Source organism: Nicotiana attenuata, chromosome 1 (genome assembly GCF_001879085.1).
Source record: "Nicotiana attenuata strain UT chromosome 1, NIATTr2, whole genome shotgun sequence".
Taxonomy (NCBI): Eukaryota; Viridiplantae; Streptophyta; class Magnoliopsida; order Solanales; family Solanaceae; genus Nicotiana; species Nicotiana attenuata.
Genome location: NC_031989.1, coordinates 45,374,041 through 45,400,691, shown reverse-complemented (window position 1 = coordinate 45,400,691; position 26,651 = coordinate 45,374,041). Strand labels below are relative to the sequence as shown.

Sequence of the window (26,651 nt, the reverse complement as noted above, 5' to 3'; positions counted from 1 at the left end):
GCTACATTTTTTAACAATAAGTACTTTTTTAAAGGTTAAGGGGTTGGAGTAAAAAGATAAAAAGAGGAAGAGGGGAATTAAAGTAGAGTATTGTTGGATGCCATCAACTTTAATGCGAAATACTCCGTAAGAGGGCAGTTTCGCGCATGCGTTTACGCTTTCTTACGCTCGAAAGCTCTCCATTTGGTAATTCCCCTTTCTTTCTTCAAAACCCTCTTCTGTATCTACTCAATGTACGTATATTTGTATTTTCTTGGACAATATACGCACAACTTTAGTTTATGTACACAATTTTGCTTCACTGCAAACTGGAAACTATATGTTATCCAGTTGGGTTAAAAGGGTTATCTTATTAAGTATGAAATTCAATCACTTCTGTTTCTCTTTTTTATACTTGTTAGGACGGCAGGTTTTTGCTCATGTTGCTGTTGAGATCATGCCGCTTCATTAACTTTTATGATTGTTATGAACTATGGGCTTTTAGCCTGGTTATTGGATGGAATTTCCTTGTTTTGGTGATATTTTTGCATCATTTTTCACAAATTTGTGTTGGGGTTTAGGGTTTAGTTTTTTTCTTTTTGTGAACTGATTGTTCGAATTGATTAAAGTTTTTTTTTTTTTTTTTTGATGATTGAGATATCTGCCGTCTGGGTAAGTTTGCCTTCACTTAACTATTCCACAGGATACTTTACTGCCCGGGAAGAAATCATCTAGTGTTTTTTGCTTATGTTAGGAATTTGAACCTGATACCTGAGGATTCTCCTAACACTTATATGACCATTAGATCACACCCTTAGGCCTTAGGTGCGACTGAAATTCATGATTCTCCTCACACTTAAATGACTATTAGATTACACCCTTAGGTGCAATTGAAAGTTGGATAATTTTTTTATGCCTGTTTCCTAGACTATTCCATCATACCCGCTACCGCCCACCACACAGGTAATCGGTCCACCAAAGCTTCAGATGAGAAGAAATCATCTAGCGTTTTTTACATTTGAACCTGGAGGTTGTGCAATGGCATGGAAAAGGAAAGAACTTCAATTTTATAGTTTTCATCAACATGGTTAAAATTGAGATGTTTTTCCTTAAAGCTTTTTTGGCTAAACCTGGCTGGGTTTTTGTTTGAGTGTGGGGTGGGTGCAACGGCAGCTAGAGGAAACTATGTTATAACCATGAAGAGTTCCTCATGCATTTTGGTTAGATTGCTGAATTGCCTATTTCCCTGTTAAGAATTGAGGTAATCCTGCTTCATTACTTTTGTGACTGTTATGAACTAGGGGCTTTTAACCGAGCTAGTTGATGAAATTTCTTGTTCTTTTTTTTGGTGAAAGTATTGCATTATTCTATACAATTTTGTTGTGGGGTTAAGTGCTCATCTTTTTTCCTGATTTAATATTATCCAATGTGACTAAGTTTGAGAGCCTTTTAGTTTTTCTGTGTAGCCTGGCTATGGTGTTGACTAAATTCTTTTATTATAATTTTCGACCAATGTGGTTAAATTTGAGATCTTCTTTTAGTTTTTCTTGGTGCATGGGCAGAGTGTTTGGCTGTGCAATGGCCTGGAAGTGGAAAGAACACTATATTATAATATTCTCCAACTTGGTTAAATTTGATATGTTTTTCTTCTAGTTTTCCGGGTAGCCTGTGCATGGTGTCATTTTGTCGTGGGAGGGGAGAGGGAGCGCAATGGCAGGGAAGAGCAAAGAATGCTATGTTCTAATTTTGAAGAGTTCTGCATGTGTTGTTGGTTAAAATTGCTGTATTGCAATTAAAGTGCTAGAAAGTCATTAGTACAGATGAAATGTCATTGTGATCCAAAGGGAAGTCTGGATCATTAGTTTTAGTTCTGTTTTACCCTTCGGTTCACATGTTCTTGCAAAAATGTTTTCATGCTCTATTGGAGTAGCTGAATGGAAAAATAAGGTTTTGTCAGACTTCCTATTAAAGAACTGATTCGTGTACAGACATATTGGGATGTGAAATTCTTTCGTACATTAACAAAAAGAGAAAGCAATGACTGTTCCATAAGTTAGTTTTATACTTTAGGTTTTCATTAGCTGTTTGCTCTGCACATTGGAAAATAGGTTGTTCATGACTGAAAATAAAGTGGAAATTATTTTCGGTGTACTTTTATTAAAGTGGAAACTATTTTCCTCTTAATCATGTCGATTTAGTTCTATCCTTGTGCTCTTTTCAGGATAGGAGAACACAGCCAATCATGGTAAATGCTTCTGCAGTTGCATCAAACCAGGCAAACAATGCTAGAGGCTTTAGAAACTTGAGTAGAAGTCAGCTTGGAGGCGTTATATTTGGTTGCAAGAATAACACGATGAGAGAGTGTCTCTCGAAACAACTATTTGGTCAGTTATTTGGCCATAGTATCTTTCCTTCCAAAAAAAGGAAAAAGAGAAAAAAAGAAATAAATCAGAATTATTGTGTTGAGATATGAGAGTGTTTTTTATGTTTAATTTTCTTATTTCTTCTTTTCACCATTTATTCAAGTATGCTAATGTTTAAAAACTTTTGATAGGTTTGCCTGTTCAACATTTTTCATATGTGAAGAATATAGATCCAGGCTTGCCATTATTTTTGTTCAACTTCAGTGATAGAAAGCTTTACGGCGTCTATGAGGCTGCAGGCTCTGGTCAAATGTATATCGATCAATATGCTTGGACGTCAGATGGTTCTTTTAAAACTCAATTTCCTGCGCAGGTTTGATATCGTCTTTCTTGTGGGGATTCTTTCCTTTGGTCAATGCCTCTGGTTTAGTCCCAAAAAAAAAAAAAAAAATCTCAAACTTTGCTGTTTCATTATGAAGGTTCAAATATGTGTACGCCTGCAATGTCAACCGCTGCTAGAAAGTCAGTTTAAGCCATTAATTATGGATAACTATTTTAGTCAGAACCATTTCTGGTATGAATTAGATCATGTTCAAACTGGTAAATTGATTTCCAAGCTGTCGTCTCTTGCATATACTCCAAGTAGTAGCCCATCACAAAACTCAGCAAAACAGAGAAGTATAATCCTAGGTTTACCTGCAAATGACAAAAGAGAGGAAAATGAGTGTTTTAAGTCACAGGACTTGGAAGATATTTTTGCCTACACATCTGGTTTGAATGGGAAATTGGGGGCTAGAGACACTTCTCTACATTCAAATGGTATCCAGCAGCCAGATGATCAGGCAGAATTGGGTGAGAAGGATCTTATATACATAAAACTTAAAGAATTGGCCCTTCAGCGGGAATTCTCAGGTGGCATTACAAATGGGCCTTCAGAGGAAACCACCAATGCTTTCGTTCCTCCGTCTATAAATGACGCAATCATTGGGCAAGAAACTTTGCAGGAAGAGCAGAATGTAGACTGCTCCTATGACTCAACTGGTTATCCATCTGTTATAGCTCAGGTTGTTCATCTGCCGATTTTTGTCCCCCAACAGCAGCATCTTACCGCTTTACATGACTTGAGCTATTTTGTTCTTTTGTAGCTTCTTCAAGGAATAGAAGAACTGAAAGCTTTTAAGGAAGAGCACATTCATAAGGTGGATAATTTGGAGCGGAAGCTGGTAAACCTTATCTCTTTGCATTCTCGGTGTTATGGTGACATCTCTATTCTGTGCTAAAATTACTATCCTTCCTAATTTCTCTTTGCGAGTTACTAATGATGCTAGAACTTGCTCTATGTTGGATGTCTTTTGGTACTACGAGGAACCAAAAGATATATGTTTTTCCTCTCCCTTTGTTTTCTAGGAGGTGGGTGGTGAGAGGGCATGAGAAAATATACTGAAACCTTACTGTTCTTACAATAACGATAATCCATAAACAATGTAAAAGATGATAGTAACTGATTGAGACTGTTAATGCTCATATGTGGTTCAGTGAGTTGTCATGCAAATGATTTAATACTCTCTATAAGAAACGTAAGGTTTGTTGCCTTGCTTAAAATAAGGTGAAACGACAGGAATATGCAATATCCTAGGATAGTCTTCAAGGTTCAGAGACCAAATGGAGCCAAATGATTTTTTTTTTTTTTTTTTTTTTTTTTTTTTGTGATGAAATAATGGGGCTAAATGGAGCCAAATATTTGGTTGACCATTATTTTTAAATTTGGATTGCTCCTGAAAAACTTTAGAAAAGAAGAACGAGTGAAACAGGGATGGATGTTTACTTTAGTTTATTAAGATGCTCTAAGTGGAATTCCAAGTATTTGGTTGATAACAGGTGAAGAACAGAAAATTTCTTAGATACATTATATCTTAGTGTTTTGATGTCATACAACAGAGTTTGAATAGGCTGTACACTGCTTTTTTTACTGCAAAGAACAAATGGAGGGATAAAACACAACATGAGTAGTGTGGTTATAAACACATAGTTTGATATGTTTTGAAGTCCTAAATTAGTTTTTAAAATCATTGAACACAAAATACTTGAAATTGAGATTATCCACTTTATTTGGGCTAATAGGCTTGGGTTCGTGAAGGGGTATCACTTTTCTTCTCCAAGCACTCGTTATTGTTCTGGGATGGGAATATTAATTTAGTCTTTGTCCTACATGTTAGAAGAAAATCTTTTAGCTGAGAGCCTCCATATTAAAGAACTCTTATTGGTTTTTGTGAGACCAAATCTATATATTCAACAGATTTGAACTGGTTATAATGATTGTTAGTATATCAAGAATATGAACCAATAGGAACGACATTGGGTTCGTAGTGTGTATGGCTGTAACCAAAATGAAACAGAGGTGTAACTGAATGTGGCATTAAATGTTATATTCTTTGAGAATGACAGCAAGCAAATTCGGATTTCCAGAACTCCCAAAGTCTGTTTCTAGGATTTTAACTTCGTCCAATTTCATACCGTTTGGGTAAACATGCAGTTGTATATATAAAGATAAGAAGTTAATACCTAGTAACTCTAGGTGGTTTGGAGTTTCAGGCTTATGCAGAACAAGAGATTACTCAGTTAAAATATAAATGTATGATGCTGGAATCCTCAAATACTGTTTGTGCACGTGCTGATGAAATAATGATTGACTGCAATGATGATGTACACATGAAGCATGAGTCCATTTTCCTTACTGGAGGATATGATGGTGTATCATGGTTATCAGCTTTGGACTCGTATATGCCTTCACTTGATGTGTTGAAGTCACTTAAACCAATGAATTCAGTTCGTGCATATGCGTCAGTTGCAAAGCTGAGTGGAGAACTTTATGTATTTGGTGGTGGAACTGGAAGCTTGTGGTACGACACAGGTACAGTTTTGTACTTACTTCTCTGCCCACCGTTATCGGTAAAATATCATGGTATAGCCAGTTTTCACACTGGTCAATGAAAAATAGCCAGCGTTTATCAGGTCAATGAAAAATAGCCACTATTTTGCTGCAACAGAGACCGGTCCAGTATAATATACGGGAGTTCTGGTGCATTTGTGTACGAACTCCAGCATATTATGCTGGACCGGTATACTTTACTAACTCCTGTAAAATTTGCGGGAGACTGGAGCACCAGTGCTCCAAACTCCAGTATATTATACTGGACAATTGTACTTGCTGGAACTCCCGTAAAATTTGCGGGCATATTTTTCCGGATTTTGAACAGTGTTTTCGCTCAGATTTAAAGCGGCTAAATTTCGATGACTTTTGAAACTTGGCTATTTTTCAACGACCAGTGGTAAATCTGGCTATTTTTGAATTTCTCCCACCGTTATCCCCATATCTCTCTCAAGTTGCTGACAATGCTGAACTCTTTTCTTTTGAAGTTGAATCATATAACCCAGTTGATAATAAGTGGACTCAGTGCCCTTCTCTGAAAGAGAAAAAGGGTAGCTTAGCTGGTGCTGCTTTGAAGGACAAAATATTTGTGCTTGGTGGTGGAAATGGGATTGAGTGCTTTTCAGAGGTTGAAATGTATGATCCTGAAGTAGGACGATGGATGAATACACAATCCATGTTGCAGAAGGTTAGCTCTTGTGATCCTGTTGTATTTTTTTATGTTCTGTTATTGTTTTCTTGGTAATAATAGTGTAAAGAGACAAAAAGCATCTGTAAAGCTAAAAATTTGGGTTTTGTTTGTCGGGCAAAAATAATTTGCAATGTGACAGATCATTTCAGTCAAAAATCTAAGTTGTGACCAGAATGCTGATTTGTATTACACTTTGAAAGTTATTCTCATCATTTTAGTTTTTATAGCAAATCTATATGAGTTAATCTTGTCCTTAATCTCCAAATCGTTTTGTCTCTTTGTTTAATCCTCTTGGCCTTATATTGAAGTAGTTTTAAGGATTTAAGAAAGTGTTGATAAGTAAGGTGGTAGAGGGTAAGAATTGGTTAAAATGTCGTATTTTGTTTTGTTGTGTTATCCACAATAGCTAAGTCCATTGTGGGAAATAGTTGCTAGCAAAGCTTGGAATTCCAGGACCTCCATCTGTCTTTAATTGGATTAGTTAGTGTCTGGAAGCATCTCATTTTTTTCAAGTGTTATGTTTTCTCCTTTGATGTGAATTTGTTTCCATGCATTGTATATTTGCAGAGATTTGCTCTTGCTGCAGCAGAAAGCAATGGTGCATTATATGCTGTTGGTGGATATGATGGAAGCAATTACCTGGCGTAAGTTAGCACAATTACCGTTCTTTTTCTGATACTTTCCATGTCAGCCTCATTTTCTCAAACCATGAAAGTATTATTTTCCATGGTCTTCCCCAAGAAGTAGAAATTCGTACTTTTCCTACATCTACCTTCTTTTTTTATGCTACCTCTATGTATTTCTCGAGAAGTCTAGGAAACTGCTTTTGTTACATTAAGTATAGATTATCTGCATATGTAAAGCTGTTTGTAGTTCAACTTTTATGCTTTATTCTCCTGTGGCTTCTTTCTTACTAGCTATTACTTCAGGACTGCTGAAAGATTTGATCCCAGAGAACATTCCTGGACAAAAATTGCAAGTATGAACACAAAGAGAGGATGCCATGCGTTGGTTGCCTTGAGTGGAAAGTTGTATGTTCTTATCCTTTTTTCTATATTTTAGTGATGTTCACTGCCCTCAAGGGTAGATGTATATTGTATAAATAGTCATCTTTTTCCGGGGGGTGTTTTTTATCATGGTTTTCGGTATCTTCTACTAGGGTTAGTAAATACTCGTTATTTTCGTTTGACTTTGCGAGTGTTTTCATTTCGTTTAGCTTTACAATTGCTATGTAGATATGCAGTTGGTGGTTATGATGGATCTACAATGGTGCCAAGCATTGAGATATATGACCCCCGTCTGGAGACATGGATGATTGGAGAGCCAATGAACCATTCAAGGGGGTATTCAGCTGCTGCTGTTCTAAAGGAATCCATCTATGTAATTGGAGGGGTTCAATCCAATGAGGAGATAGTAGATGTGGTATGTACCATCATCTCATGCTTAGTTTCTTGTATGTTCACATATGTTCACACACACACACCCACACACCCCCACACACACACACATACACACATATATATTCTCCTGTTAGCTAACGCTCAAGTGTTGTGGATGCAGATTGAATGTTATAAGGAGGGTAAAGGTTGGCAAACACCTAACTTGAGGGCTATCGGGAAAAGGTGTTTTTCCTCAGCTATAGTTTTAGACGAATGCTGAACTCTGCTTCCGATATAAAGCTGATATGGAGCAATAGGTAATTTCTTCTTAGAAACTTAGGCGTCCTTTGTCCAACAATATTTTATATCCATCATTTTGAATTTGTGGATAAGATTAGTATATGTACCTTTGCAGTTGTGTATGAGGTTAATACTTTTAGTTGAGGATTGAAGGGATTTTCTGAACTTTTGAAAGTAGTAAAGTGGTTACTCTTGGAAAGAAAACAGAAAGTATTACATCTTGTAGAATCGAGTTCAATTTAGATAGTATTGCTTATTATTATCTTTTATGTAGCTCTTTCTTCAGCAAAACTTCTGCAAAATAGTAGTTGCTTTTATCTGAAATATCTGAAAGAAACGTGAACGCATGCTATATCATGGATAGATATACTGCTATATCATGCTTCTTAAACACCAGGAGAAGAATGATCAATACACGTGGGTTGTTTGAGAAAATTAGAGTTTTGACAGTTTGCGAGGCATGGTTGTATCGTAAACCTTGAGAAAGAATCGGGTTGTGGGAATGGAGAACCTGTTGTGCAAAATGGTGCCAAGGGTAGCAATAAGGTTTCTCTTGACATCAGAGTCAATGCCACCCATGGATACGATCTCAGCAAATGCAGCTGGTTCCTTGTTCCCTCCAAATGATATGTCCAATGATCCTTTCAGTACGACCATCACATACTGCAAAAAAGCAAAAGTAATTTCCCTCTTTATTGATATATATGTACATATTAATTTAAGTTATATATACCGATACTATAAAGTTTTTTCACTCTACCGGTGAATAATATGTATGGCAGGTAATTTGTCTTATCTTTCAGGTTAGTAGTCTCTCGTTTTATAGATAATTATTTGTACTTATCTTTTAGGTGCCATGACAGTATAAAAATTCTTCATTAGCTAACAAATGGAGCTATTTAAGAAGACTTCTTAAAGAATGAATTTTAGAACATCCATATTTGAGATAAACTCTGCACATTAGAGGGTACAATTATTTCTATTGTATAGAAAAGGAAAGATGGTCAACCAAGGGCATATATGTTATTTCGAAAAAAATTATTGTATTGTTTGCATTTCTTAAATGTAAATTGTGTTCTCCTTGATATACGTGGACCCCACATTCCCTTGACCACAACACTCCTTTAAAAGTTTAAAGGTAGTGTTGATTAGACTTTTGGAGAGAGCTACTCCATGCAAATTCTCATTTAGAATGTTTTTCTCATTTGATAAAATTATTAATTTTTGTTTTAGTCAACTAAAAGTTTCCATAGAAAAAGTAAATTTAAGTTTTAAATAATAAAGCAACAAAAAGAAATATAGATAAATATGTACAAGATTTTCATATTTACCCATACTATTTTAACACAATTTAAAAATAAAATTAAAAGGTTTTCATATATTCACACTATTTGAAGGCGATTTCAAACATAAAAGTTTTATATTAAAGTAATTTTAAAAACTATAGTTTGCTAAACCTTAAAAGTTAATTTAAGTGATAATATTTGTTCATCTGTTCTAGGAGGTTATCTCTTATGTACTTAATTGATATGAAAATTTGATTTATATGGTTTGAACTCCATTCTTCCATGATAAGTTTTCAACAATCTATAAATTGTCTTAAAATATTTTATATTATTTCATTATAAAAATTAACATATGATAAATCTATAGAAAAAATAAAAATATTTCTCTTATATCCTTAATTAAGAAAAAAATTAAAATCCCTATAATTTATATAGACTTCTATCAGATATTTATTATCTTATCACCAGTAACATCATTTTAAACGAGTTATAATAAAATATAACTTGAACTACTATATTGAATTACTACAATTTATTTCATGTTAATATTTGTTTAGTGCAGTTGGTTCTCTTTGTTTGAAGTAGTAAATTGCCTCTTTAGGGATGCAAGTGAAGTTCTCTTTGTTGACTGTACTAAAAATTTCTCTTGATTTTGTTGTATACAAGACATAAAGTAAAATCATAAGTTTTTTTTCAACTTTTCTCGTATTATAAAAAATGATGTTGTTCGTTTTAACTTTCATCAGGTAGCTGATTGTTCCCACTATTGAAACACTTGGAAGACCAAATTGAAAGTATTCAAAATTAGTTTACAAATAGATCGGTAAGTTTTTTTTTGGTTGTAGAAAAATTGTTAATATAAATTACATTTGTGCCTTTAATGTATTATCTTGTTAAAAATTCAAATATAGTTGGGAAATAATATCATTCAATCAATTTTATAATTTGATGTTTATATTTGACATTGATGTTAAAATGAGTATTATAGNAGCAACTTAAGCGAGTTATAATTTATAGTTTAATTTTTTGTAAATTATTAAAATAAATTAATTGTAAATTGTGATCCCCAATATCATTCTCTATCAGTTATTAAATGGATATAACAATGATCGATTTATTTATCAAAAAATTAATTGAGCACCGACAAATAACAATTTTAAGATTACAATGTTGGGCCCGTATACGGGCCTTTCCTTATCTAGTAAAAATATAAGTAAGAGAACTTCTTGAAGAAAACCTAGTAATAGAAAGCAGAAAAGCAAATGTGCTTATAATTGTTAGCTATAGATATGCATCTCTATAGCTACTTTAGTTGTCTACCATTTAGCCTTAAATTCAATGGTTTGAGCATCTCTCTTTCAACTCCGGTCTATGATGCGATATCTTATCAAAATAAAGCAAGGTGTATCTTAATCATGATTTCTAATTTTCTATTTATATATGATACTCCCTCCGTTTTATGTGAACCTAGCTACATTTGATTGGCACAGAGTTTAAAAAAAACTTTAAAACTTTTGATCCTAAATAAGTTATAATATTTGTGTGACTATAATTATTTTGAAACTTGTGGTGTTAAACATGAAAGAGTATTTGTGTGACTATAAGTTAAATAATTTTCAAATTTAAAAAGGAATCATAATTTTTTTTTGGAAAAATGACACTGCATAGCTGCTGTAACAATAATAGTTGAAAATGGTATATATATATATATATACATTCTGTATGTTATATACAAAAATTATACAAATTTTATACATTTTTTCGGCTATTAGATATAAATAGTTTCTGGCGCGAGTTAAAAGTGATACTACCCTTTCTTTTTTGAATAGACAAAATAAATAAATAAATAAATAAATTCATATAAACTGAAGCCAGAAAGAGTACATAATTAAAGCCAGAGGTCTCGAGTTCAAGTCCCTGGGTATGGAGTCGCTTTTGTTAGGGAGCGCTTTACCCTCCAATGTGGGACTCCCCGCACGAATTCGGATTTAGTCGGACCCCAATGTGAATAGCGGACACCGGGTGGAAAACCCAAAAAAAGAAAAAGAAAAATGCTAGATAATAAGAGTATCAATCAAAAGATCAACGAGAGTGGGATGTATTAAATTATATTACAACTACTACCATTATATTATTTAGTTATAATAGCACAGTATAGCCAGTTTTCGGACTGGTCATTCAATTAGCTAGCGTTTACCAAGTCAATGAAAAATAGCCACTATTTTGCTGCAGCAGAGACCGGTCCAGCATAACATAGTGGAGTTCGGCGCACCTGTGTATGAACTCCAGCATATTATGCTGGAACGGTATACTTTGCTGGCTCCAGTATAATATACTGGAGAGTGGAGCACCGGTGCTCCAAAGTCCAGTATATTATGCTGGACCGGTATACTTGCTGGAACTCCAGTATATTATGCTGGAGTTCTAGTGTACCTATGCTGGAACTCCATCATATTATGCTGGAGTTCCAGCATACTTATCTTGGAACTCCAGTATAATATGCTGGAGTTCAAGTATACTTATGCTGGAACTCCAGCATAATATGCTGGCGTATTTTCCGAGTTTTGAACAGTGTTTTCGCTCAGATTTATCTTTACATGAAAAGTAGCTAAATATCAATTACTTTTGAAACTGGGCTATTTTTGAACGACCAGTTGTAAATCTGGCTATTTTTGAATTTCACCCTATTATTTACGTCTCAATCCCAATAAAGTTTGGTGGGCTATATAAATCTTTACGGTCTATATTGCTTTATTTAACGTCATCTTAGTTTAATCTATACTATATTAAAAGCACGAAGCCACTTAACGAAATATCGTTCGCTTTTTTTACCCTTTAAAAATAAATTTTATACTAGACAAAATAATTATTTAATTATTTTTCTATATTTAGGACTTAGAAATTTATTAAAATTTGGTCATTAAATCTTTCCTTATTTAACTTATGTACCTAAAATTTAGGATTATAGAACCAATTACAATTTTATGTTAACTAAATCCTTTAAAAAGTCAACTATTTGTGACGTTCGTACAAAAATTGAATACGTCTTTTTGCAATTGTTCTATATAGCAATTTTTTAAACATTTATGAATAACTTTTTTGAAGAACAATTTTACTTACACTTAATATTTTCAACAAATTACATTAATACTCTGATNAAGGCTCTTTTTTTTTTCAAATTTTAGTTTTTCGTTACCACCCACCCTACTACCCTCCACCCCACCCCACCCCACCCCACCCTAATCCCCCTACCCGCAAAAAAAATATTTTTTTACCTTATTTTTTTTTATTGCAATTTCAAATTTTTGTTTTTCGTTTTTCTGTACCACCCACCCCCAACTGCCCCCCCCCCTCCCACTCCCCACACAAAACTTTTTTTTATACTATTTTTGGTTTTTCTGCCCCCCTACCCCCCCCCCCCCCCGAACAAAAAAAAATTTTAATATATTTTACATCTTTAGTTTTTTTATTTATCGGTTTAAAGGTTCAAAATTTTACAAGTTCCAAAGTTATGATTTCGGAGGTTTATGTGTTTGGAAGTTTACGGGTTTAGAAATTATAAAGTTTACGTGTTAGAAATTTCGCGGTTTCGAAAGTTTAGCGGTTCGAAAGTTCATGAAAAATGTGGTTCGGAAGGTTGTTGGTTTGAAAGTTTATGGCTTCATGTTTATTATATCTAAATTATTCATGAATTACTCTTGAGAAGTCATTTTCCTTATTTTGCATACCAAACACCGGAAAATGAATAATATTATTACTTATTTTCCAAGAAAATATTTTATTGGAAAATATTTTTCACGAAAAATATTTTCCGTTATACCAAACACACCCGTAGCTGAAAAAGATTTAGAAGTTGATACTTTATTAGAATATAAATTTTACATGAAAGGTAAAAAAAAAAAAAAGAAACAATTACACTGTATATCACCCGACCTAGTTCTATAACAATAAAGAGCCCATATTTTGGAATTTTACATGCCGAGACTCATATTGTATATATCTTGAAATAAAAGTTTCAATGTTTAACCTAAACAATCTTCACTCATCTCTTCTACATTTTCTCCTCTTCTTCTCTCCACTCCAGTGGCCACCTCTCCTAAGTTTGTTGTGAAGTCAAGATTTTGATATCCAAACCAAAAATTAGGTTGAGGGAGTTAGAAGCTTTTCAGATCTGAAAATTTATGAAAGAATCGTGCTCAAATTCGAGTGGGTGCTATTGAAATTAATTGATAATAGTCCAAGAAGCTTCAACGTAGAGATTTGGTTCAGTTGGACTACTTTGCAACTCTTTGAGAACGAATTTGGTGAGCTAAAATTGGGGAAAGAACTGGGTTCTTGATTTTTGCTGAAATTTTTTCAAGATTGAAATTCTGGACTGAAAAAGCGGAACTGGGTTGACAAAATTATCAACGACTGACATTCCTTATTTCTATTTAACAACGTATGAATAGTTCCTTGAGATCAAGATTGAAGTTCTAGACTGAGATTTTAAGCCTATTGTAATTTATGAGTTTTTTTAATAGACCCGAGGAAGATGTATTTTGGTGAAAAAATCAAATGGGTGTTGATTAATATCGGTGAAATTATTTGGGTGAAGCTAAAAATATTGAAAAAACTTTTAGTAACTTGAATCTAGAGTACTGGGTTGATTGAGCATAATTAACATTGGTTTTGAGAATCATACCAGTTGAAAAAGGAAATTGAAGGTGAAATTCAGTTTTCGTATACAACATTATACATCATTATACAATATTATACAGCATTATACAAAAATATAATAAGTGTATAATATTGTATAATGTTGTATAATGTTGTATATTAGGTGTGTAAATAGTGTTATCCAATATTATTCTTTCTATTCGCGATTTCTGTTCGACTTTGGTGCGGTGGTCTTTCTCTTTGAAGTAAGTTCCCCTTTCACATGTGCAGTTAAAGCTAATTTTGCTTTTTTGTGTTGGTGAAATACAAGAATACATTATTATACATTCCATATACGAGTTTATACTAAGTTATACATTTTTATACATGTACAATATATGTGGACTTAAAACTGAAATTAAATTTTTTTCTTACTTTTTCTCGAACAATCGATGTATAAAGTCAATTTTTTGTTGATTTCTCTGCCAACTTGCGAATTTGTAGCAATTTTTTTCAATTTTATTTTTTATTTCTTTTGTTTATGCTATTTAGAACTTGGGACAGAAGAAAATTTAGATTTTTCTCAAGTTGATAGTTGGTTTGCATTTTTGTAATTGCAATAGGAATGTATATGATCGATTTAAGTTGGTTGTATGCAAAGAATAAAAAATTACATATAGATCTGTAAAGTTATATCCAGACATAATGTCATATTGTGAGACTTTCATGGGCTATACGGATGAAAACTTAAAATGATGGCTATGCAAATGAAAAGCACCTACTGACTGTACTTTTATGCAATTATCCCTATAAAAAATAGCTCTCCAGCATTAGAATTACTAGACAGCATACGAGAGGAGAAGAAAAAGGAAAAAAATCCAACCCCAACTCCTGGAAGAGGGTGGTACGTAAAAGAACAAAGAAAAGACTACACAACATATGAGAAGAAGCCATACATAATACACTATGTATATAACTGGAGTATATATTAATAATAGAAGACAGAGAGAGAGACGAGAGAGAGAGGGAGAGAGAGAGAGATGCGTTACGTTTTCGGTTTGCCGAAGATGGAAGCAACTGCTGTGGTAGCTTTAGAGAAGAAAGCATCGATGTTGTCAACTCCATCCATATTCACATTTGTAGAAACATAAAAGCATGGCGTGATTAATTCCCCTCTCTTTTGAAGAAGACAATTGTATGCGGTAGAAATCGAGGTTACTAATTTATAGGCTCGAGGGCGAGGTCGAGTTCGAGCCCGATGGATCAGACTCGAGCTCAAAGACAGAATGCGATGCCCGGAGATAGGAGTACGAGAAATATCGAAGCCGAGAATGCTCGACCCCGAAATAGTACCGTTGCGGATTTGTAATAGAATGAGCTAGATTCCCGCCACGTCCCCAAGATCATGACGTAAATCCCGGAATAGGATTGTACGGCTCCGTACTAGGCGGTTAGACAGCTGTATCAAGAATATTCCTTACTGTAAATAGGAATATACCTTATTTAGGGTTCCGCTATTATATAAAGGGGACCCCAATCATTTGTAAGATCATATAATCACTGAGAAAAGAATATACTCTCTACTTTTTGCCTACTGTTTATCAGCATTGTCCTTTAGCTCTACTGCTCTTGCTTTACTTTTCTTACTTTATTGCACTTAGCCCGTCTCGAGGTCACCATCTCGAGGTCACTACTGTCAAGTAACATTGGTTTGATTCACTTGTCTCTTTTACTTCTACTTCATATTTCTTGATTATTAATTGGTATTGAACTAAATCACATATCTTTAAAATCACAAATCAAATTTAATTGTTACTCGTATTTTCGAGGTAAACAGTTTGGCGCCCAACGTGGGGCTAAAGATAATAGTGATTATTTCTTTACTGATTCTCATTACACACGTTATTTTTACACTTTTTCTTTTCAAGAATTTTTGATTCTCAGGCTGAAACATATCTAGCTCACAGAATGCACCTGTTCATGACAACGAAGGTCTTGGTGAAAACAACAATATAGGGGACGGTGTACCGCCGGTAAACCCTGGGGAAGTGCCAAACATGGAACCAGTTGATGTTGGTTCTCACATTGCTCTAAACACCAACTTAGGCACAGACCCCGAAGGGAGTGTACGCAGGGAAGCCCGACCAGGGGACCAAGGAATACCGGGAATAGGAGATGGGGGAGTCAGCCTTCAAGTGATATTCAAGATGTTGCAAGCCCAACAGGCCGCCATTGCTCAACTTCAAAGTCAAAATAAGACCCTGAGTGTAGCTGAACATGAAAACAATCGACGTGCTAAACCAACGCCAGAAAGGCCAAATGGAAACGACTCGGGGACTGACCCCACCATTATGAAAATGCTCGAAGAGCTCACTAAGAGGATCGAGTCCGGAGAAAATAAAATTAAAGATAACGATAAGAAGGTGGAGACTTATAACTCCAGTGTAGACCAGATACCAGGGGCACCCCCAGTTTTGAAAGGATTAGATGCCAAAAAGTTTATACAAAAACCGTTCCCCCAAAGTGCGGCTCCGAAGCCTATTCCTAAAAAGTTTTGCATGCCCGATATACCCAAATATAACAGGACAACTGACCCTAACGAGCATATTACTTCATACACTTGCGGGATCAAAGGAAATGATTTGAATGACGCCGAGATTTAATCAGTCTTGTTGAAAAAATTCGGAGAAACATTGTCGAAAGGAGTCATGATTTGGTACCACAAATTACCTCCTAACTCTATTGACTCATTTGCTATGTTAGCAGACGCCTTCGTGAAAGCACATGCCGGGCCATAAAGGTGGCCATGAGGAAATCAGACGTCTTCGAGATAAAACAAAGGGACGACGAGATGTTGAGGGAATTCGTGTCCAAGTTTCAGATGGAGAGAATGGAATTACCACCGGTCTCCGATGACTGGGCAATACAGGCCTTTATGCAAGCTTTGAACGAACGGAGCTCGATTGCCTCTCGACAATTAAAACAGAACTTGATCGAGTATCCAGCTGTGACGTGGTCAGATGTGCGCAACCGATACCAATCAAAAATTAGGGTCGAGGACGACCAGTAGGGAGCCCCTTCAGGTTCAGTTCATCCTGACAGGTTGGTGGCCAAGCCCCCGAGGGATACGAACAAGGAATCGAGATCGAACGGGGAACGGTATCAGCCGTATGTCGATCGAAGGAACCACGATTCAAGTTGAAATGCTCCTCAGAACGATCGGGGTCAAATTTCTCGGGGACTCATGAGAAAAAGCGGATTCGATAAGCATACCGATCCCGCAGAGGCGCCTCGGTTATCGGAGTACAACTTCAGCGTAGATGCATCAGGGATTGTGTCAGCTATTGGAAAAATCAAAGACACCAAGTGGCCCAGGTCTATACAGACCGATCCCTCTCAAAGGAACCCTAATTTGATGTGCAAGTATCATGGCACGCTTGGTCATAGAATGGAAGATTGCAGGCAGCTTAGGGAAGAAGTGGCTCGGTTATTCAACGAGGGTCCACCTTCGAGAATTCCTCAGCGATCGAGCCAAAAACCACTTCAGGGAGAGGGATGCAAGGAAAAGTGAACAAGAAGAACCGCAACATGTAATCCACATGATCATTGGCAGAGTCGATGTCCCTCAACGGCCTGTATTCAAGCGCACCAAAGTATCAATCACAAAAGAAAAACGGAGACGTCTTATCATTATGTGACGAGGAAGCAGAAGGCATATCTCAGCCTCACAACGACGCCCCGGAAATCTCTATACTTTTGAATAAAATTCAAGTTAAACGTGTTTTAGTGGATCCAGGTAGCTCAGCAAACATAATCAGATCGAGGGTCGTGGAACAACTCAGCCTACAAGATCAGATTGTACCTGCATCTCGGGTCCTGAATGACTTCAACATGGCAAGCGAAACAACAAAGGGAGAGATTATCTTGCCAGTAAACGTAGCTGGGACCATACAAGACACTAGGTTCCAGGTCATCGAAGGTGACATGAGGTATAACGCACTCCTCGGGAGACCATGGATACACAACATGAGGGCAGTGCCTTCAACTCTTCACCAGATGATTAAATTCCCAGCAGAGGAAGGGGTGAAAACAGTCTACGGAGAGCAACACGCTGCAAAAGAGATGTTTGTGATTGAGGAGAGTTCGGGGGTCAATCCCGTTCCCAGGTATATCTTTCTCTCGGGCAAGTATTCGATAAGTATGACCTGCTCCAGTTCCTCGACAGTTGACTTGGTTGCATCGGACTCTTCGGGAACGACGAAGGTTCGAGGAGTAAGGGGATCCTCTTCTTCATCTTCGATTACCTGTTGTTCCGACTCCATCGAGGCCGGGGGCTGTGATTGCTATTTAGCAGCCTGCTTACCTTTGGTGCTCGATTTCTCTGAGGTCAAGGGCTCTGGTATCGGCAAAAAACTCATTCAATTTCTTATTGATAATATGGATTGCTTTGCTTGGTCCCATTTAGATATGACAGGGATTCCACCGGAAATCAAAGACACCAAGTGGCTCAGGTCTATACAGACCGATCCCTCTCAAAGGAACCCTAATTTGATGTGCAAGTATCATGGCACGCTTGGTCATAGAATGGAAGATTGCAGGCAGCTTAGGGAAGAAGTGGCTCGGTTATTCAACGAGGGTCCACCTTCGAGAATTCCTCAGCGATTGAGCCAAAAACCACTTCAGGGAGAGGGATGCAAGGAAAAGTGAACAAGAAGAACCGCAACATGTAATCCACATGATCATTGGCAGAGTCGATGTCCCTCAACGGCCTGTATTCAAGCGCACCAAAGTATCAATCACAAAAGAAAAACGGAGACGTCTTATCATTATGTGACGAGGAAGCAGAAGGCATATCTCAGCCTCATAACGACGCCCCGGAAATCTCTATACTTTTGAATAAAATTCAAGTTAAACGTGTTTTAGTGGATCCAGGTAGCTCAGCAAATATAATCAGATCGAGGGTCGTGGAACAACTCAGCCTACAAGATCAGATTATACCTGCATCTCGGGTCCTGAATGACTTCAACATGGCAAGCGAAACAACAAAGGGAGAGATTATCTTGCCAGTAAACGTAGTCGGGACCATACAAGACACTAGGTTCCAGGTCATCGAAGGTGACATGAGGTATAACGCACTCCTCGGGAGACCATGGATACACAACATGAGGGCAGTGCCTTCAACTCTTCACCAGATGATTAAATTCCCAGCAGAGGAAGGGGTTAAAACAGTCTACGGAGAGCAACACGATGCAAAAGAGATGTTTGTGATCGAGGAAGTGGTGCCGATACCAGAGCCCTTGACCTCAGAGAAATCGAGCACCAAAGGTAAGCAGGCTGCTAAATAGCAATCACAGCCCCCGGCCTCGATGGAGTCGGAACAACAGGTAATCGAAGATGAAGAAGAGGATCTCCTTACTCCTCGAACCTTCGTCGTTCCCGAAGAGTCCGATGCAACCAAGTCAACTGTCGAAGAACTGGAGCAGGTCATACTTATCGAATACTTTCCCCAGAGAAAGATATACCTGGGAACGGAATTGACCCCCGAACTCAGGAAAAAACTCATTCAATTTCTTATTGATAATATGGATTGCTTTGCTTGGTCCCATTTAGATATGACAGGGATTCCACCGGAAATCACCACGCATCGGCTGAGCACCGATCCCAGGTTCAAACCGGTGAAGCTAAAGAAGAGGCCTCAGTCCGAGGTAAAACATGCCTTCATAAAAGATGAGGTAACCAAACTTCTTAAAATAGGATCCATTCGGGAGGTAAAATACCCCGAGTGGCTGGCCAACGTAGTTGTAGTTCCGAAAAAAGAAAACAAACTTAGAATGTGTGTAGACTATAAGGACTTGAATAAGGCATGTCCGAAAGATTCTTTCCCATTGCCAAACATCGATCGTATGATCCATGCCACTGCCAGCCACGAGATCCTAATTTTTCTCGACGCCTACTCCGGGTACAATCAAATTCAGATGAACCTAGAGGACCAGGAAAAGACTTCATTTATTACTAAATTTGGAACTTATTGTTAAAACGCAATGCCCTTCGGGCTTAAAAATGCAGGAGCTACATACCAACGCCTAGTTAACAAAATGTTCGAAGAACAAATAGGTAAAACAATGGAAGTCTATACTGATGATATGTTGGTTAAGTCCCTGCGCGCAGAGGACCATTTAGGTCATTTGCAGGAAACATTTGCAATTTTGAGGAAATACAACATGAAGCTCAACCCGGAGAAATGCGCCTTCGGAGTTGGCTCGGGTAAGTTCCTCGCCTTCATAATGTCCAATCGGGGTATCGAAATCAACCACGATAAGATCAAGGCTATCGAGGATATCACGATCGTGGATAGTGTGAAGGCCGTGCAAAGGTTAACAGGGCGAATAACTGCTTTGGGTCGATTCATTTCAAGGTCGTCAGATCGAAGTCACCATTTCTTTTCCTTGCTCAAAAACAAAAAGGACTTTGCATGGACCCCGGAATGCTAACGAGCCCTGGAGGAGCTAAAGCGATACTTGTCGAGTCCGCCTTTGCTTCATACCCCGAAGGTAGACGAAAAGCTTTACCTATATTTGGCTGTGTCAGAGATAGCGGTAAGTGGGGTACTAGTTCGAGAAGAGCAAGGTACACAATTTCCTATTTATTATGTGAGCCGAACTCTAGGAGATGCCGAAACAAGGTACCCTCACTTAGAAAAATTAGCACTTGCATTAGTAAGCACATCTCGAAAGCTAAAACCATACTTTCAATGTCATCCTATATGTGTATTAAACATTTATCCTCTTCAAAATGTTTTGCATAAGCCCAAGCTATCGGGCCGATTGGCCAAATGGGCCGTCGAGCTTAGCGGGTACGATATCGAATATCAACCCCGAACGACCATCAAGTCTCAGATCTTAGCTGACTTTGTGGACGATTTCACACCGGCCCTCGTACCCGAATTGGAAAAAGAACTCCTGCTAAGTTCGGGTACATCATCGGGGGTATGGACCCTTTTCACAGACGGTGCCTTGAATGTGAAGGGGTTCGGGCTTGGCATTGTTTTGAAGCCACCCACGGGTGATACCATTAGACAATCTATTAAAACTTCTAGATTGACTAACAATGAGGCCGAGTATGAGGCCATGATTGCAGGTCTCGAACTAGCTAAAAGCTTGGGAGCAGAGGTCATCGAGGCCAAGTGCGATTCTCTATTAGTGGTAAACTAAGTAAATAAAAGTTTCAAGGTTCGAGAGGATAGAATGCAACGGTACTTGGATAAGCTACAGGTAACTTTGCACCGCTTCAAGGAGTGGACTCTGGATTTTGTGCCTCGGGAACAAAATAGCGAGGCCGATGCACTTGCTAATCTGGGATCCTCGGTCGAAGAAGATGACATCGTCCCGGGGACTGTCGTCCAATTATCAAGATCTGTGGTTGAAGAGAGTCATACCAAGATAAATTCAACAAGTTTAACGTGGGACTGGAGGAATAAGTATATCGACTATCTGAAGAATGGAAAACTCCCATCGGACAATAAAGAATCGAGGGCCCTACGAACCAAAGCTGCTAGGTTTGCATTAGATAAAGATGGAACATTATACAGAAGAACGTTCGATGAACCATTAGCTGTATGTTTGGGGCCAGGGGACACCGATTATGTTCTTCGAGAGATCCACGAAGGCACATGTGGGAATCACTCCGGCGTCGAGTCTTTGGTTCGCAAGATCATCAAAGTAAGTTACTACTGGGATAGCATGGAAAAATATTCCAAGGAATTTGTCAAAAAATGTGATAAGTGTCAACGATTGTCGCGCCCCTTTTTTCTCGCGAAATCGGGTTTCGAAATTTGATGACTCCCTTGAGAGAGTAGGGAAAAGGAATTGGTTAGAGTCGCCACCTAACGGATTAAGGTGCGTTAGGGCACCTAGAACAAATAACTCATGTTATACCAATTTGCGTCACTGGAGATCGGGTAAGGGCTCGAAATTACCTTGAGGGGAAGGTGTTAGGCACCCCCCGAGGTCCACAACGGTGGGTCTCGGCTGAACTTAATTATGAATTAATCTAATAAAGAAGCGAGAGGAATATTTAATAGGGATGGAGGGTCCTAAATTTTTTAGTCTAAAGGATCACCCCGTGCAACATAAATAATACTTCGTAACTCCCTCGAGTCGGGGTGTACTCATATTATTCAGCGGGCACAGACTATCATCTCCTGCTACCCGATTACTATCTTTAAGTTGTTACCTAAAGCGCTCTAGTCAATTCTAATGCGTTTCCTATGCGTGCACTACCCGTCCCTTACCTATGGCCCTGGAGGTATTAGGACCTCTATTTGGGATAGTTCTAGACTAAGTCTAGGTTGCTCAAAATGTAAAAGACTAGGCGACAAACAAAACACGTTAGGACTTGCAAATACAAAGCAAATATGGGCTCATGTTAACCTCCGCACATAAACATCGAATGCACGCAATTAATTGATAGTCTTTATCGATCTTAAAATCCTATAGGCAGGATATCTATGTGAGAAATATGCGAGCAGTGTTATATAGAAGCAGTTCATTGGGGCGAGTATTAGGACTTATTATTTGCCTACTGATTTTAATGAATATCGTCTAGGTACTTCAAACAGTAATGCATTACGCTTATAGAATCAAGAATTATTATTAAGTCTTATAGGCATATTGTCTAAGTGATTGACAATGGCGATTGTATTCAGAACCAATTAGTAAAATCCTATAGGCATGATATCTAATGTCAAAATGGTTTTAACCCTATGAGCATGACTTCTAGATGCACACTGATCTTAGCTTCACAGACATGTTTCATAGCCTTGTATTTCCCTTTAATCCTATAGGCATGCTTTCTAATTACTGACCTGACTTAAATCTATAGGCATGATCTCTGATTTTAATCCTATAGGCATGATATCTATTATTGAATTGATTTAAATCCTATAGGCATGATATCTATTATTGGCCCAAGTTCAGATGGAGTTTTGAAGATTGACAAAATGAACTTAGTCATGAACCAGGTCCATCATGTGAGACAGACACAGTGTTGATATACTTATACACATGACATACGGGTGAAGATAAGTCTCAAGGGTCAGCAACAATATCTTCTGATTTGATCAAAAAGGTTGCATAGGATAAGGAGTTGAAGTCTCCTTATGTGAAGAGAACTATATCCGGATAAAGAATAAGGATTGGAGTTTGAATTGTTCTAGGACTCGAATTTGATGAAGGATCAACAATTTGAGTTTAATCAAACTCTGATTACTAACTCTATAAATAATAATGATTGTTCTCTTTTACAGGGTAGCACACAAACGCAGAAGTGAAACTAAATTGAAGAGCAAAATAGCAAGGCTTTTTGCAAGCAATTTACGTGAGATTCAAGTGTGCAAACCTGAAGCTACTTGGACAAGATAGAAGGACCAATTCCATTATGTCTTTCTTTTATTCTAGTTCAATTGTAGTAGGTGTTTTAAAATTGTACCTTTCAGCTTTCATAGAAGCAATTGTATTAGGTACTTTGAGTATTCAAGTTAGAGTTAACTTGAAAGTGTCGCAGCAGTTGAGGCTGTGTGCCACACTGGGATTAGAGTTTAATCCTTAGGTTTCCAAGAGTTTTGTAAATGCTATTTTGGCTCAGTGATTTTAGTGGAAGTTTGGTCGAAAATCCTACTGAGTAGTAGGTCGTGGTTTTTTCACCTTTTGAGCCAGGTGTTTTCCACGTAAAAATCTCTGTGTTCTTTATTTTATGCACTTTTAATTCCGCAAACAGTCTTAATAAGTACATCTAGAAGAACCAGGTTCTTCTAGTGCGAAAATTAGGTACCACACAAATCAACCCCCCCTCTTGTGTGGTATTGACGTCTAGAACATCAATTGGTATCAGAGCAGGTTATCCTTGAAGAGGCTAACACCTTAGGAGAAGATCAACGAAGAGTACATCACCTGGGAACTGGGAAGGGCAATCCACTGCTAGGCCTCCACTTAGTACTATTCTTGGTGGAAGAACAGAATGAGAGATCACATTATAGGGGAAGATTATGAACTTTGGGACATAGTCACTGATGGTCCCCTAGCAACCACTAAGAAGAATGCTGAAGGAATTGATGTGCCAAAAACAAGGGTTGAATGTACTGCTGAGGACCTGAGGAAGTGGGAGAAAAATGCTAAGGCGAAGAAGTGGCTTGTATGTGGTCTAGGACCAGACGAGTACAGTAGGATCCAAAGATGTACAACTGCTAAGGAAATATGGGACACTCTGCAAGTGGCTCATGAAGGAACACCTCAAGTGAGAAGATCAAGAGGAACACTTCTGTATTCTCAATATGAGAATTTTACTATGAAGGAAGGAGAAACTATCCAGGAGATGTATACTAGATTCACCACTTTGACAAATGAACTTGAATCTCTTGGAAGAATTATTCTTGAAGAAGACAAGGTTGAGAAGATTCTGACAAGGGTTCTACCAGTCACATGGGAAAGCAAAATTACTGCCATTCAGGAATCCAAGAATATTGCTACCCTTAGACTGGATGAACTGAGGAAACTTAACTGCCTATGAAATGAGGAGACAAACCATGAAGATGGATACCCCCAAAAAGGAGAGAAGTTTGGCTCTCAGAATTGCTGAAGGTGCAGATTTGGAAGATGATGAAGTGGCTATGATCACTAGGGATTTCAAGAAGTACTTGATGAGAGGAAAGGGTTCTTCAAGAGGTACAAACTTCAATAAAACAAGAGCTCTGGAGAAACAGACCGATGAGGGATGCTACAAGTGTGGTAAGACTGACCACATGATCAAAAACTGCCCTCAATGGGAAATTGAGTGGAAGAAAGAAAGAGTTGAACGAAGGAACAGGTTCAACCAAAGAAAAACAAAGGTTCAACCAAGGCTATGGTTGCTGCTTGGGGAGAAACCTCAGATGAAGACTCAGAAGATGAAGCTGAGGAGGAGCAAGCACTAATGGCCATCGGAGAATTAGATGATGAACAAGAGGTAAGTATTCTTCATCTCAAAGACAAGATTAAATTCTTGTCTAAAGGAAGGCTGGCTGAGTTATTAATAGACTTCATTGATTAGTCTGAGATAATTAATAATGAGAAGGAAGCTCTGTCTAGGGAATGTGTGATTCTAAAAGCAAAATGTAAAAGCCTAGAGTCTAGGGCAAATGAGATTGCTAACAACAATGCTGAGTTGAAGAACCAGGTTCGTGAACTTGACAACAATGTCCTAGAGCTTAGGTTTTAAAACTTAAAACTGAAATTAGGAACAGGAAAGAAGAAAGCTGATCACACATACCTCACTCTATAAGAAAATTTGGGAAAAATTAAAGATGAATTATACAAGAAAGATGAATTCATTAAAGTCTTGAAAGAAGATCTAGGAAAGGTAAAACATGAACTAGACAGAACTTGCAAGTGGAACAAGGCTTCTGATGCTCTCTCCTGGCTGCAAGAGCATCATAGCAGTAACAAAAGAGGACTTGGCTATGGGACTCAAGCTCCAAAATGGGATCCAAAAAGCAAGTACCTCACTCTTCCTGAAAATAAAATCTGCACACATTGTGGTAAGATTGGCCATTACAAATATGAATGTAATGCAAAATAAAAGGCCAGTCAAAGAAACAAAGCTTTTGTTCAAGAAAAGCACAAGCTGCCCAGTTGGGCAAGAAAGAATCTGATTCATCCTTTTGCCCATAGAAAGGGACCCAAACAAGTTTGGGTTCCTAAGACTAACCCCTGATTTCCTTTTGCAGGTCCAAGTGAAAGGGAGGAGCCAAATATGGTATATGGATAGTGGCTGCTCAAAACATATGACTGGGGACAAGGACCAGTTCCTTTCACTTGAGGACCTAAAGGGAGGTAATGTCTCCTTTGGTAATGGAAAGAAAGGTGAGATCATTGGGGTTGGAAAGGTAGGCAAATCAGATTCTCATTCTATAGAGAATGTCTACCTCATAGATGGCTTGAAATACAGCCTAATAAGTGTGTCACAATTATGTGACAGAGGTAACCTTGTGGCTTTTGCCTCCATCAAATGCTTTGTGATTAACCTTATCAACTGACAAGATTGTTTTGCAGGGAAAAAGAGTTAACAATATTTACATTGTAGATTTGTCCACTCTTTCAGAAAATGAACTCACTTGTTTAAGTGTGTTGGTTAGTGATCCCCTCCTGTGGCACAAAAGACTTGGTCATGTAAGTCTAAATCAGCTAAACAAATTAGTCTCCAAGGACTTGGTTATAGGGTTACCTAATATCAAGTTCAAGGAAGACAAAGTTTGTGAGGCATGTGCAAGGGGGAAGCAGGTAAAGTCATCCTTCAAATCCAAGAAAATGGTAAGTTCGTCCAAGACGTTGGAACTGGTTCATATGGATCTATGTGGTCCAATGAGAACCATGAGCAGAGGTGGAAAGAAGTATGTAATGGTGCTAGTTGATGACTATTCTAGATTCACCTGGGTTTTATTTCTAACTTCCAAAGATGAAGCATTTGACATGTTTTCTGCATTTGTTAGGAAAACTCAGAAACAATTAGAAAATCAACTTGCATCCAATAGGTCTGATCATGGAACTGAGTTTGAAAACTTTAAATTTGCTGAGTTCTGTGATGAAAATGGCATAGATCACAACTTCTCTGCACCTAGGACTCCACAACAAAATGGAGTAGTTGATAGGAAAAATAGAACTCTTGAGAATATGGCTAGAACAATGTTACTATCTAGCAAATTGCCTCATAATTTCTGGGCAGAGGCTGCAAACACTGCATGTTACATCATAACTAGATGCATGACCAGACCTCTAGTGGAGAAGACTCCGTATGAGTTACTTAAAGGGAGAAAACCAAATATATCCCATCTTAGGGCATTTGGTTGCAAGTGCTATGTGCACAATAATGGAAAAGACTCCCTAGGAAAGTTTGATCCCAGAAGTGATGAGGGAGTATTCTTGGGATATTCTTCACATAGTAAAGCTTATAAAGTATTTAATAAAAGAACTCTATGTGTAGAAGAAAGTGTGCATGTAGTATTTGATGAAACTAACATTCTTTCTGAGAGACAGGAACATGAAGATGAAGCCATTG

The 26,651-nt window shown here is 37.6% G+C and overlaps 2 protein-coding genes across 4 annotated transcripts; one reads left to right on the top strand and one right to left on the bottom strand.

The window, feature by feature from the left end:
* Positions 80-7,903, top strand: LOC109225787 (kelch-like protein 3). Of its 3 annotated transcripts, none has more exons than XM_019390568.1 (11): positions 80-186; positions 2,201-2,363; positions 2,534-2,715; positions 2,822-3,406; positions 3,488-3,565; positions 4,935-5,253; positions 5,760-5,959; positions 6,530-6,606; positions 6,892-6,993; positions 7,198-7,384; positions 7,523-7,903. In XM_019390568.1, the coding sequence occupies exons 2-11, from the start codon at positions 2,222-2,224 to the stop codon at positions 7,619-7,621; spliced, it is 1,971 nt and encodes a 656-aa protein (XP_019246113.1). In that variant the 5' UTR covers positions 80-186; positions 2,201-2,221; the 3' UTR covers positions 7,622-7,903. The 3 variants fall into 3 exon arrangements, with proteins under 3 accessions (XP_019246113.1, XP_019246130.1, XP_019246121.1); XM_019390585.1 differs by lacking the exon at positions 80-186 and adding an exon at positions 189-233; XM_019390576.1 differs by lacking the exon at positions 80-186 and adding an exon at positions 257-356.
* On the bottom strand, positions 7,979-17,433 carry LOC109235695 (macrophage migration inhibitory factor homolog). The gene is made up of 3 exons (XM_019401905.1): positions 17,428-17,433; positions 14,615-14,742; positions 7,979-8,353 (listed from the first exon to the last, which is right to left on the bottom strand). The coding sequence occupies exons 1-3, from the start codon at positions 17,431-17,433 to the stop codon at positions 8,077-8,079; spliced, it is 411 nt and encodes a 136-aa protein (XP_019257450.1). The 3' UTR covers positions 7,979-8,076.

Bases quoted from the DNA above. Each gene is read 5' to 3' on its own strand.
- LOC109225787 (XM_019390568.1), top strand. From the start codon at position 2,222: ATGGTAAATGCTTCTGCAGTTGCATCAAACCAGGCAAACAATGCTAGA. The intron at 3,407-3,487 runs GTTGTTCATCTG...GTTCTTTTGTAG, and splicing joins ATCCATCTGTTATAGCTCAG to CTTCTTCAAGGAATAGAAGA. The intron at 6,607-6,891 runs GTAAGTTAGCAC...CTATTACTTCAG, and splicing joins GATGGAAGCAATTACCTGGC to GACTGCTGAAAGATTTGATC.
- LOC109235695 (XM_019401905.1), bottom strand. The intron at 8,354-14,614 runs GTAACGCATCTC...ACTTAAATTAAT, and splicing joins ATCTTCGGCAAACCGAAAAC to ATGTACATATATATCAATAA.